Source organism: Aspergillus thermomutatus, assembly GCF_002237265.1.
Source record: "Aspergillus thermomutatus strain HMR AF 39 chromosome Unknown NODE_17, whole genome shotgun sequence".
Classification (NCBI taxonomy): domain Eukaryota; kingdom Fungi; phylum Ascomycota; class Eurotiomycetes; order Eurotiales; family Aspergillaceae; genus Aspergillus; species Aspergillus thermomutatus.
In genome coordinates, this window is record NW_020798065.1 from 88,329 (window position 1) to 102,207 (window position 13,879).

At 49.0% G+C, this 13,879-nt stretch overlaps 3 protein-coding genes across 3 annotated transcripts; all 3 read right to left on the reverse strand.

The window, feature by feature from the left end:
* Positions 1-422: 422 nt before the first annotated feature.
* On the reverse strand, positions 423-1,486 carry CDV56_107814 (uncharacterized protein; the record flags this gene model as incomplete). Its single annotated transcript, XM_026761433.1, has 2 exons — positions 423-1,261; positions 1,324-1,486. 2 exons carry the CDS (start codon positions 1,484-1,486, stop codon positions 423-425), a joined length of 1,002 nt encoding a protein of 333 aa, XP_026617803.1.
* Positions 1,487-2,009: 523 nt separating this feature from the next.
* On the reverse strand, positions 2,010-5,092 carry CDV56_107870 (PX domain-containing protein; the record flags this gene model as incomplete). The annotated part of the gene is made up of 7 exons (XM_026761489.1): positions 2,010-2,231; positions 2,283-3,426; positions 3,484-3,580; positions 3,636-4,248; positions 4,307-4,615; positions 4,689-4,918; positions 4,981-5,092. 7 exons carry the CDS (start codon positions 5,090-5,092, stop codon positions 2,010-2,012), a joined length of 2,727 nt encoding a protein of 908 aa, XP_026617804.1.
* Positions 5,093-6,513: 1,421 nt separating this feature from the next.
* On the reverse strand, positions 6,514-9,242 carry ace1 (putative C2H2 transcription factor (Ace1); the record flags this gene model as incomplete). Its single annotated transcript, XM_026761636.1, has 4 exons — positions 6,514-7,633; positions 7,701-8,272; positions 8,339-8,631; positions 8,690-9,242. 4 exons carry the CDS (start codon positions 9,240-9,242, stop codon positions 6,514-6,516), a joined length of 2,538 nt encoding a protein of 845 aa, XP_026617805.1.
* Between the last annotated feature and the right edge of the window lie 4,637 nt (positions 9,243-13,879).

The window sequence follows — 13,879 nt, forward strand, 5'->3', positions numbered from 1 at the left end:
TATGAGGCATCGGTATCTTTTGCGATTGAGGTCTGTTGATGTTAGTGGGGGAGTATTCACTCTTTTTTGCCCAATTTTATCGCCTGGCATCTTATCAGTCACGTGGCTGATATTGATCTATAACCATGTCGCGCCTGTTTACTTCGTAATGACGTCCAGCATATTATATTGATGATGGTTAAAAATGCTCATAGAATCTCAATGATATTCTTGTGTTTAGCAGTGATATATTATATACTTGATATGGAAAGCCATGTTCTGTGCTGATAATAGATGATTTCATGGCACCGGCTCTGATCGCCCAGATATGAATGAGAATAAAATCAAAACATGATGAAAACCGTACTTACATTGCCGGCCAGGGTATCATAAATGCAATTTCCCTATCCCTTCCAACCACTTTATCCGAATTCGAATCTCCGTCACCGTTTCCCCAACCCATCAATGACAGCTCGATCCATTTCCCTCTGAGACTCCAGGCTCGCAATCCTCTCATTCAACCTCATAATCGTCTCGTCCTTCTTCTTCAGTGCAATTCGTGAAATGTCCCGCCCGCGGATAATCCCCTTAGTCTTCAGATCGTGCTTGTTCAGCAGCGCCAACAACTCGTCCTGCGCCTGCTTCGGCACGACCACCTTGTGACTTTCCAGAATCTTCAAAGCCTGAAGGCCTAGCTCAGACGAGTCTTCATGCACATCTGTAGACAGCACATTCCTATACCTGCCCGGCGTAGGCGTCATCGAGACCTCCGCCGAAGCCGGCGGCAATCGGGTCTGCATGCGGGGCGAGAAGATAGACGTAGGCGTAAGCGTGGTCGTAGTCTCATTTCCCTCATTTTCCATCTCCGACAGCTTTCGCTTGCCGGGCGACGTGAAGGTCTCGGTCCGCGGCGCTTTGCGAGGCCTATCCTGTCCGAAATCCGGTTGACGAGGCGGCTCAAGCAACTTGGTCAGCTCCTCAGCGTCCGACAAATCGTGCCAGCTAAACTCATCCGTATCCTCCGTCATCATCCTGGCCTTTCCGCTCTTCGACGGTGTGGGCGTGCGGTTGACGTTCAACCCGCGGACATCCTGGACCTTTGTGTCGGTCTGTGGCGTGAGAAGGCCGCTTCCTCGACCTGGTGGTTTCGTAGGTGTATTGTTGGTCGAGCTCGGCTCAGTGCGCGAGTTCGAAAGCACGGCTAGTTTCTCACGCGCTTCTGCGTCGCTTTGCCAGAGAAAGAAGTTGCAGCGCTTGTGTTGGGGTTTCTGGCACGTGTAGACTGTATCGCTTTAAAAATGATCCTCTATTGCGCTAGTCACTCCCTTGAAAAAGAAGACTTACACCATCTCCCATGGTTGACCCCATGGTTCTTTGTTTGGAGCTTGACGGCTGGTGGGCGTTCGGGACAGTTGCACCTCCACACGCCCTCAAGGAAGAGTCCCCGCAACGGGACGGCGGTGCGAGGAGACAGCCCTCCGATTGCAGGTTTATGAGGAGAAATCATGGACGTAGCAATAGAGTAGTATCTCACATCACATGGCGAGGGCAGATGCAGCATCGAATACCTTTTTATCGTTGGGGTCGTTACGACGCAACGAGTGTCAGCGAACTATTGGCTTGTCGCTATGGAAACAGATAAGCCAAACGTCACAAATAGAATGCGGGGAATCGTTCAAGTAGTGATATTCCACAAAATCACCCGAAGCAGCATGTATACGCTCGGTAGTCTTCTGATGAAATGATATACGTCTTTCTTATCATGAGATGGAAGATTACAGGGGAGCGTATACCAGCAGCAGATGAAGTAGGTCGTGATCTTGCCGGAAAAGGAAAGCAGGAGAGCACCCCGCTGAAGAAAGCAACAGAAGTTCTATGATACTGATTTTTATTCCATCTGAAGTTGTGATCTAAAGAGCAATTATCCAAGACTTCTATGCTCTTATCTAAAGTATGCAAAGTGCAAGCACAGACAAGCAGGCGTACTCGAAAGTGATTATTCGTAGGGGTATCATCGCAATGAGTCGGACTTATTCAGCAAGGACCTGCCTTAACATAGCATTGAAAGGCTCCGAAAGCTTGAGGATTTCCTGGACTTCCGGCTTGACCGGTTCTCCCGCGGTGCGGCGAAGCTGATCCTGTTTCTTGACACGGCGTCTCCGCTCAGCAGTGATAGGATCAAGGTCGTCCTCTTCCATTTCCTCGGACTGTTCGGATTCCGCGTCGGAAATGGCGAGATCTTCAAGGTCGGCCTGGGAATCGGGGTTAGACATGAAGACACAAGACCTTGGCATTACACATACCTCATCCAAGCCAAAATCACTGCCGCGGAACGTCGCATTTCCGGGGAAAGACTCGTTGCCATTGCCTTCAGCCGCCATCTTCTGTCGAGTCTTATTCAAGTGCCACCGTTTGCGATCCTCGTGCCATTTGATCAAAGAATTAATCTCCTCAATGGCCTTGGCCTCATCGATCTGCCCTACATCCTTGGCTCCATGGAACAGAGCATTCATGTCAAGCTTACCCCCTTGAGGTCCGTGGCGCAGGAATTCAAGGATATCTTCAATCCAACCCATGAGGGAGGTAAACAAGCCATTATCGTGAAGGTGAACTTCATGGATGAACTTGTAGAAGTTGTCTTGGTGACGTTCGCACAGGTCGATGAAGGCCTGGACGGTTTGATTAGGGTCCGCCGAAACATCCTGCCGGTGACATTTCTCAATCACAGCGATCGCGTCGTCGGCAAATTGCGCAAAGTCAGTAATGCTACTGTACACATTCGCGGATTTGTAGACGCGCACTAGGGGCTCGTAGAAAATCGTGAAGAGATCGCGGAACAACTGAAGGGTGACAGGCTCCTCGATGATGCTGAGAATCATTGCCTTGTCGCGTTGTCGGGTGTAGAGCTTGAGCAATTGCTTCATGTTCGCGAACCACTGAGCCCCTTCTTGCATCTCGAGATCCACATTGTCCACCGCATTATTCCAGGCCACATAGGCATTGAACACCTTTCCAACCTGTTCAGGAGTAAGCTCAGGTGATATGAGCTCCGACCGAAGAATGGCAACGATCAAATCCACATCTTCAGCCGCAGCCTGTGCCCGAATTTCATTCTTGATATCCTCATCTGCATGCGCGAATTCTTTTAGCTTTCCAGTCAAGACGGAATCGTCAACTTTGGCTGCCAGCGAGTCAATGGACTTTTGGAATTGCTTGATGCCGTCGTTTATAGCCATAGAAAAGATGCGCTGTAGCAGAGACCGCGACCCAAAAGGCTGGGCGAGGAAAAGATCTAGGACACCACTCATCACAGCCGCAGGGTTGGCGATGCGGATGACGTTCTTCATCAAAGAATACGGGACAAGAGAATGTATCCTCTTGAACTGCGCAAACATCTCAGGAGAGTTATCTTCGGCCAGGAATATGTGATAAAGAGTTGCCGCAACCCTAGTAACAGTCAGTCGAGCTGGACAAATTTCTTGAAATCCAGATAATCAAACGCACTCAATTCGAAGCCATTCAGCGAATTTCTGGTACTGAGGGCTAAGGTCCGCTATCGTGTTCTTTTCACGAATCTCGGAGAATAATTTTGTTAGACCATCTGAGTTCAAAAAGTCAGTAAAACCGGCTCTGGGTCCTTGTGACTCGTTCCTTACTGCTCTCCACAATATCCCGACGGAACTGCTCCATGTAGACATCCAACTCCGCCGCACGCTGCCTGGCAATTTCGTAGAATCGCTTCTGCTCTTCAATCCTGATGGCGTCTGCTGCTTTTCTTCTTTCTACATCGATCAATTCCTCTTCATTCAAGGAGACGGGTTTTGCTGTGAGAAACTCCTCCATCGCCTTTGACTCGGAAATTCGCTTGTTCTGCAACAAAGTGCGTAGAAATGCACGGAGAGAGACTCGCTGCTCCTCCCTGTAAAGCACCGTTTCTCTCGGGCTCTCACTTGAGAGTCTAGAAGACTTTGTTGATCTCATGGAAGAGCGGGACAATGAACGACTGTGATGAGGTCCCGGAGCCAGCGTTCGGCCAGTGTACCCCTCGCCAGTATCTTGAGTCGAAACGGAAGAAATAGAGGACGCCTCATCGTCAGCCGAGCCGAAAAAACCAGCACTTGTTGATGACTTGTTTTTTCTCGGGAGAGGAGATAATGTTCTACCAGGGAACTCTGTACGCAGTCTCTTATGAAGCTTTGCGAATTCTCCATATCGCCTGGCCACAAAGATGTCAGGCTTACCTTCCCGCCGCACACGGAGGATGAATTCCTAGTGGAGTGTCAGTCAATGTGATCATCTTCTGTCTGTACTTATCCCTATCACTGACCGCATGTTTATGGTATCGCACTGTCCGCTTGACCGAGGTAACTCGTACCGCGGCGACATTGACATCCCAGCCATGTATCTCATGTCCCTCGGGCATATTCACGAGAAGGCCCTTCTCGTTCGCGCCGCGGTCGACCACCTCCATCTCCGAGAATTGTATCCGCTCTTCATACCCCGACGCTGTAGGGATTCCCGATACCATCATCAGCTCGACGAGCTTTTCAGATTTCCGCGCCAGCTTCCTGCGCTTGGTCTCCTCCAGACGGTCTTCAGAGGACGATACATGCTTTTTAGCGAACGACTCGAGGAACTACACCAGGAACGGAATCAGTCACACTGCGTCTCCGGCTACCACAGACAACCAAAGCAGTGCAATCACATACCACCTGCAGCTTATCCTGCCAAAACTCCTTCTCGCGAGCCTGGTCGAGGAAAGGGAACTTGCGCACATGATGCACAAAGATGTATCGCAGAATCGGCAGTTCAGAATCAACGGGGGCAACTTCGCCAAATTCAGATTTAAATGGAGCGCCGAAGCGGTGGAGGGCGGTCGGGGAGTTCAGCTCGGCGATCTCATTGCGCACTTGACGGGCGATCAGCTCGCGCTTCAGATCTGTACCCGTCAGCTAAAAGTCCTTCTCGATCAGAATTCGACCAAATGGAGACGGTTCTCACAATGCTCTTGCTTTCCCGTCAGAATTTGCCCCGGTGGGACGTGAGTTGACAGTGGCCGACCGACTGACTGGAGACGGTCGGCGTCATTCGAGGAGGGGTTTGCGTCAAGCATCTTGAGCCAGGGGATCTTTAACTTCGATCCGTTCGTTCAATCGACTCGTTGAAAGACCATTCACCTCGCAAGGAAGAAGATGGTGCTTCGCTTCGTCGCAAGTTAATGGCCGGAATCCGTCTGCCTAATGTATGACAGGACGTTGTTTTTGGGGTGAGCAGAATGACGTCTCCGCAGTTTCAGTGCCAAGCTTCTAGGACAAGTCTCTGTGACCGAATAAAAGACAAGATTGAAGGGAAATAAACAGAATAGAATCCGAAAAATCTGTATATAGATAGGCTGAGAATTACTCAACGAGACCTATCAAAGAGTTGTCGTTAAGGAAAAGAGGTACTCCGTGAGAAATTAGAACAGGGGAGTCTCGACTCTCGATTCCGCAGTGTCGTTACTCGTTACAACCGATCCTAGTCCGAACTACGTCTACATACCTAGGTATCTATGAAGGTAACTTTGAACTCTCTTTTCTTTCTTATTAGACCGTCGAGTGAAACCCTCATGTTCCCAGTTCTTACTGCCACTGACGCGTCCAGCACTCCAGTTGAGGGGGCCTCAGCCTTGTAGCCCCGCTACGTAATGAGGTACTAATTTCGATGGTGATTGATCGTCGATGCCTAGAGCGGGATCGACGTCAAATTGTGAGAGTGATATCCATCCCATTACCGTAAAAGGTAAAAACATGACATTCAGCTAAGGAGCAAAAAATAGGGGACAAAGTTTATTGCTCCGTATCAGAATGACAAGTAGACGATACGGATTGCTAAGGTATTCGGACACCTTGACCAGTTGGGTAGTCAAGAAATATGCCATCATTCAGAAATTCCATGCGCATCTATCTGTCGTTGAGGGACATGTGATCCAACAACTGGTAGACTATCAACAATGGATGGCCCCCTGATGAGATGAATGAAGTTAAATCCTTTCTAGGATAGTCAATTCGTTGACGGTACGGATGAGATCAAGAATGCTACCGTAGAGAAATTTTGTGTACACCGGGTCTATTAGGGTACCGTATGATGACCCCCGACAAAGAGTAGGTACTCTTCATATCAGTACGCACTGACAATTCGAATTAAAGGGGTTTCTAGATAAGTAGTGATTCTTGACAAATCATTCAGTGCAACGTGTTGCTTGGTGAAAGAGGTAGTTATGCATGCCGTGATCGAAACAATCCAAGTTACATATCAATGTCAACTCGGGACAGGAATAACTGGAGACAGTGGCCGGCAATAAGGGTCAAGCGGGTAATAGAATATGCTGCATTCTTAGATGGATAACAGATTTGTCAGCAGCGCTGATCCCAGTTATAAACATACCCGCTGTCAAAAGCAAAGAAAGAAATACGCGGCCCTTTCGATAGTTCCAGACTCCAAAAGCAGCAAATTAAAGCACAAAGGCAAGAAGATCGAATATGCCCCGCTAGATTAGCGATGTTCCATCTCCATGTCTTGGGGCCATCCCTGAGTCATATAGTTGAGCTCCTGGGCATTGAGAGAAGGGAACATTTGATTCGCGTTGTGGAGCGTCGAGAGATGACAAGTATTGGACATGTCCAAAGAACCAGTCCCAAAGTTGGCATTCTGGTCGAAAAGCATAAAATCCGCCTTGTTCTGGTAGCTGGAATCGAAAAGATCCGATACGCCCTCATCGAAGTGGCAAGAGTCGGGCGTGTAGAGCGGGTTCTCTCCTTTCTGGACGGGAAGTGGAGAGGAATTCGAGATGGAGGGATCTCGAGAGAAGGAGTTCAAGGCACTCATTGGGACCGAGTGCTCTGGCGTGAGCATCTGCATGGTCAAAGTCGTGAACTCTTCCTCGACATTCTGAGCGTCAAGCTGGCTCCATGCCAGGTCGAAGTTCAGGCTGCTGCTATCGGTGGATGCAACTGGCGACGTATCGAATCCCATGGTTCCATTGATCAAGTCCGGAACCGGAGACGCGGAGTCGAACGATTGACGATCGAAAGTCAGGGGAATGAGGCCATTAGGGTCAGCACCCTCGAGCTGGGACTGAAACGCTTGGAAGTCCAATGAGGTGGTTGGCAGCGGGCTGAAATCATTTACTCCAGCGGCTAGATCCTCGAATGGGCTATTCGTAGAGAAAAGCGGGAAGTCGACGCTACCTGTTTGGGCAGGGGGTTCCGCGAACGAGAACGGTGGGTTTTGAGGGTAAGCAGCGACGGGTTCGAATGGCGAGGGTGCAGAACCGGTCATGGGGCTTGCAATATCCTGAGCCTTCGAGCTAGGAGTAGCAATGCTAGGAGTCTGAGGCGTAGCTCCGTTGGAAGCTTTCTTGCTGCTCCTGCCATTATGCTTGGAGCGAACATAACTCCAGCCGTGAGCCTTCTCCATGTGCTGCTTGCAGTTACTTTCCCTCTTTGATGAGTAAGTACAAGGCGCGAATTTGCACTTGTACAAAGCGGGGGCTTTGGAGTGCTTGTCGTTGATGTGGCGATCTCGCTCCTTTTCTGTTGGCCATCCAATTTGGTGATATTTGCAGGAAGGCTCGGTGCACTTCCATGGGCGAGAGTGCGTCTTCTCGTGTTTCCTGCAATCGGTCAGCAAGGTAGTTCGAGTGGATTGTAGTCGTAAACGAATTCCGTAATAGGACTTACGTAAGATCACAAGGTCTTTTGAAGACCTTGTCACAGTCTTTGCACTTCTGGTTAATGTCCATGGGAGGTGCATTCTTCTTGCGACGAGCCATGGATCGCTCGACGCCCTCATCGACGGAGTGAAGGCTGAGCGAACGCTTCATCGCAGGAATAGCATTCTCCTCGTAGGGCTTGCCTGTACGCAGCGAGATCATCTCGCCATCTTTGTGAACCACGAGTTCAGCGGGTCGTCCGTTCTTAGATAACCCACCCTCTAGGGTAATCCGTTCGCTGCGGACAATGTTAAACTTGGCAAACCATCCAGAAGGCCGGGGGTAAACATACTTTGGAGCACTAGCCTTTGCACTGGCCTGTGCTGGTTCCCCATTAGAAGGCATGCTGTTTCGCGTCTCATTAATCATAGCTGCGTATCGGCGAATCTGTGCGACGAGGTCAAGGAAGTAGCCGTTAGTGTAAGGCCTGTCTGCTGGCAGCCGTTGATCGCGTTCGTTGAGATGATAGACCGACGTATGAAGACACTGAATCGTAAATTCGCAGAAACGGAGGTACGAAGCTCTGGACGCCGCGTAATTCTTCAAAGAACGAAAAAATAAATGAGCAATGCACCTAACGCCATTCCGTTCTTGAAAATCACTCACCGGTGCCAACCACAAAAGAGTCTTTTCGAGATCACGGAGACAGCCGATTTCTCTGTCTACAATTCGCTGAGGAATACTTTGAACGAGGGGATGGAACGGCTTCAATCTTTCTTCCTTGAGGATGGGCTTGATGATAAGGCGTTCAATCTGCTTGCATGCCGGCAATCCCAGTTGACGCTTCTGGGATTGCTTAGCATCAAACGCCGAGATAGAGCTTGTGATGGCCGATTGAGTCATTTGAGTAGCAGCTTTGCCAGATGACTGAGATTCGTATGACAACTGTCCAGCTTTTACTACAACAAGCAGGTTAGTAAAAGGAAATGCGGCTATAGGCTTAAGAAAACATCGTACCTTTACTTTTGTCTGATGCTGTCATGTCCTCACTGCTGAGGGAAGTGCCCAGTCCACTGTCCGAAGCATGGCAATGGCTCTTGCGTACCTTGGAAGGAGTGTCGAGCTGCGAGGACTGTGCAGGTTTGCTGAATCGGTCTGCCATTGACTGAGTGTCGATGTGAGCTTGAAGGACGGCTCGAGGAACAGGAAGATCGTCTCCGTTGTTCTTGTTGGAAAGAGGAGAAGACGAATCCAAGGAGTTGAGGTTAAGATTGCTCAGGTAGTCGACCATGCGCTGCTCTCGGGCGGCGATGGCCTGTAGGCTCTGGGGGCATGTAGGTGAGCGCTGGGGCAAAGACCTAAAGCTCAGCACTGGGTCAAGATCGTCCGAGGGTGGTGGGGAAGGTGAATGGAACGTTTCCCCTTTCCTCAAACTCAAAATCGGCGACGACGATGATGAGTCCGCGACATAGCTTTCGAGTGATGTCGAAGAAGAAAGGGAGGGAGGTGCTGTCTTTAAGGGACGCCGACGCGGGTGAAGCCGCGTATGCTCAGCCTGAGAAGTCGACATGGCTGAGAAAGGCAAGCACGAGTCACAGGGCAGGGCAGACTTAGCAAGTCAGCGGAAGAGAACAGATTGGCGCAAATGCTAGGGTGCCGGCTAGACCAGCATGTCTGTGACTCACCTGGTGCGAGGTAATATATGTATTCAGGGATGAGTATTCCAGTGATTCCAAATGACGTACATGCGAGTCAATGGCTCGGTCTCCATCGAAAATTAGCTATTTAATCCCATCGGAGCAGAGGGTGAAGAAGCAGGTGAAAGAACAAAATCTAAACTGAGGGTGCAACACTTACCGTAATGACAGGTGGCTGCTGATGGAGTGAACCGCTGAATTGGTAGATGATCGCTCGAAAGAAGCGCGATACTCTCGATGATGGCCGTCTTTCCACGCTTGATAGAGCTGGATGAAGTGCAAGGACTCTAGCAACGTTATATAGGACTACGACGCTGGACGACCAAGAAGTAGGTGACAGGCGATGGAGCGGATATGGAGATGCGAAATAGAAACGTTGTTGTAGATAGTAGAAGTATGGAGATGGTTTCGCTCAGGAGGCTTATAATGAGAGATTGGATAAAGTCTATATCGAGATAAATGGCGACCTTCAATGTCCGAATCTCTCTATTTTGACGATAATAACCACGGCAAAAGCGACTATCGAAAATAGGAGGAAGGTGAAAATTGAGCTCAGAGGCAAGGCGATGAAAATGCGACAATGATAATAATAATGGTGATGACGGATTCGAGGGAGGATGGCATGAGGGTATGGGATATGTCTGGGAGGGATGACAGGCTGACAAGGGCCATGGAGGCTGTTCGTCCGGCGCGGATCTGCTGGACCGCACGCTGAGGCGGTTTCGATGTCTGCCTGATAGACGAGCCCCTAATCCCAGAAAGGGAAAGAGTGAGAAAAATAGCAAGAATTTTGATTGGATTGTATTCATAACTCCGCCGAGAGGGCCCCACTGTCGTGGCGCTTTGCCCGGATCAGCAATCGGCGTTGTCGGCCTAGTGTATTATATCTGGGGCTGTAATCCTGGTTTGTACTTTACACTCCATTACAGATTGAAAGGGCAAATTCTGGCCGGAGTGACAAAATATCAGGGGTATCATACCAGGAATTACAACATCAGCTAGGTAATGCGGTTGCCGTTTGGTTCTTTGTATCCTCTTTGGCCCTTTTAAGAGGGGCTCTTTTAAGAGTGTCCTTTGGTTGACCTAAGGTAGGTATGGACTATGGAGTTTGAAAGTTGAAACCCTGAAACTTGAATGGGTCGGACAGTTCAACGATCCGAAAATAAAGACCAACGGAGTCGGACACTTTGGGACCCCGACTGAGCCTCAATTTAAGACAAGGGGAAAGTTAAAAGGGGCAGAGGGTAAGGTACTTTTCTTAATTTTGTACTCCGTAAAGACCGTGTTTACGAGGACAATACGGAGTACCTTGAGGTAGCCCTTCGAAAAGTAACCAAAAGACCACTCAAAGCAGAATTTATGAAGAAATAGTAGCTACATAGTAGGGATAAGGAATCCTTGAGAAAGAGATTCCATCCTTTACAAACTTAGAAATTGTTTCTCACAACTGTACCTGATGCCATGTCGAAATGATTTTCTACTCCGTAGGCAGTCCATGATCGGATGTTGATCGATAAATACCCGACGTCATGGTCGACACGGCCGTTACCGTGGTCATGTCACAGAAATCACGAGGATCCCTGTCGGACAACTGGTTCTCATCCTGGCTCAAACACAACAGGGATCCGAGAGTTGCTCACATGGTGACATGATTCGACATTTCCATGTTCGATGATGGCTCACTTTCCTCTAGAATCATCGTTAGCATTTTAACGCTCCCTCTCGCCCAATAAGTGAGGGCCTCGTAGCCGGAAGACAACTGAACTTGACAGCGACTACCTTAATATCCAACAGCGCGTAGGCATCTCAATTCCAAGTGGTTACTTGGCTGGTTACTTGGCTGCACCTACCCATGTCCAGTATGTGGCTATGCGAGGAATCCTTGAGCCTCATCCCTCTTTCACAGAGTCTGGCCACTCTCTGAGACAGTCTCTGACATAAGGAATCAGTGTCTTACCAGGTAACTATTGGATCCTTCAAGCTCGACCGCTCAAATCAGACCTTGATCCAATCACAATCTGCAGGTTACCACCAGATGTCGGTGACTGTTTCTGTACTCCGTACGAAGTACCGACTTTCCCCTAAGATTCGAAGTGAACAACTGGCATCATCCGATAATTTCTGCTGATCGGCTCCAAGGGTGGGGCTTCGGGTTACCTTTTGTTATTCTGGTTTACATGTAGATAGATAGACACAGACTGGATACTCAGGCAGTAAGATATTCGGAACGGGAAGCTCAAGTGTTTATCATGAGAACGAACCCTTATTTCCATGTCAAGAACAGTCCAATTAGTAACATGGTGGTTTGAGTCGACTCCGCCACGCTTGGCGAAACTAGTTAAGCAAACAAACCTGACATAACTACTCCGTAGGTAGTAGGTATGGAGTAAGGACTAATACTCCGCACCTTAGCTACTAGTACTACTACTACAACTTTATGTCGCTGTATCTTGCTCTGCTTATCATGTCCTAAGTCCCAATTGACCGGTTATCTTGACTGCCTCATGCTCGTAAGCTGAAGGCAGCACTGTTTTTCTTCTCTGTGAGTATGCGTCTTGTCCAGTAGTGCTTCTGTTGCGAAGCTATCCGGAGCTGTCAATCCCTTGATTGTTCCTTTACAGTGCCTCTGCAACTCTCATTGAGGAAGGACTAGAGCTCTGTATCGACGCGATGCTACAGCCATCCACACTCCAGAGATACTGCGCTTCCGCACTCAGCAGACATAAATACAGGGGTTATCGTCTCAATTGAGCCTTTCCTATCAATGCTTTGCCCAATTGCGTGATTCCTTGACGCTGAAAAGGACTCTTTTTTGCGCCAAACGAACCAGACCAGAATCTCCCGGGCTCGCACACATCGTTTAACTGGACCTTTCTACAACTCCGTAGACTAAGCATAGACTCGATATTTTATCTACTAGGCCGTATAGCACAAGAGATCGGGTGAAACCCATCAATTATGATCGCAGTAAAAAAACCCCCACCAGTATTGGGACTATCCCCAGCATAGTTGAGGTCCTCTCCCTCACCTTTGCCAAATCCCCCTAGAACTCGAAAGTTCCCTGTCAATCACCATGAAGAACCAAAAGCTAGGCGAAGGTGCCTGGCACCGGTGATGCTCCTTTGGCATATTTTTCATTTAAAAATTGTCAAGCTGAAATCAGTTTACATATTGAGCTATCCCACTGAATTTCCTTCTCTGCGAAACTTGGTACGCGGATCTGGAACTTGCCTTGCAGTATTCAGCAATCACAATGGAGCTGCAATCACAGCGCAGATTGTCCAAAAGACAACCATCCCAAAATAGGTGCTGGCGATGATCCGGCTAGTTGCGGTCATCCGTTCACCAGCATGTCTTCGTCAGGACTATGCAGGTCTTTCAGCATTACGCGAGATATACAACAGAAACGATTTTTTGTTGCTCATTGTCACCAGATATTCTTCTTAGTATCCTCGAGTCCATATTAAAGTTGCAATGCCTGACGCAACCCTATCTTCAACACTTGACCTCTCAATCCCTAGCGCTGAGGACACCGAGTCTCCGAGATCAGACCTTTCACAATGAGTGTCAGCCGTGGAGTGCTTTGCGGAGGGCTTGACCTGAAGGGTGGAGGATCACGCTCATAAATGTAGGCCCACTATCATGGGCAGAGGAGGGCCGAATCAGTCTTGCATTCTGGCACATTCAGCGTTCTTTATGATCTGCCAATCGCGGCAGATGAGAACAGGTTGGGATGGTCAAAAGAGGCGTGACCCAACTTGAAGGAATTGGGCACTGGGAACTTACGGCTAGGCCTAAAGTCGAACGCGGACGCGTCCTCTCCCTGCTGGGATATATCGAGGAAATCAAGGAGAAGTGTCTAGCGAGACAAATCTTGCTCGCTTCTGTTTTACAATCGTCATCTGACTGAAAATTCTTCTTCTTTCCGGAGGTCGAACGAGATGAATGTGATGAGCCAAAAATTCAACGACGAATCGAGGCAGCACCTTCAACTGGACCTGACAGGGACATAGACCCTGTCAATCGCATGCGTTGCGCGATTCTAGAGCAACAGCCCAATCGCTATCTCCCCAGGCACAATAATGAAATCGCAGACCAACAGCTGCTACAAGCGCATTGGGAACCTAAAATCGAGGTCGAGCCCATCCTTGAAGTATGCTCACTCGCGGAATTTGCATTTCCCCATCCGCAAACAACTGCTTTAGCCTTTGTCGAGAGCCACACGAGTCGCTACGGATCACCATTGCAGTACATCTCCTTTGCGCCATTCCGGTGGTTGGGGTTCGCATTTTGGATAGGGGACGGCTGGTGAAGCTCAAGCTGTTCGAAGACTCGCAATTTCGCACATCCAAATATGATGAGCGCTTTCGGTGGGTATTCTTACTGAGGGGGAGCTGAAAGTTCGCGATCGACTCGCAGAAAGGAGGAGATATGCGTTATAGAATTGACGAAGGATACCATGTGCCATGAGGGTAAAATAGATCGAGGGCTAGCTTAAGCCAACGGACGC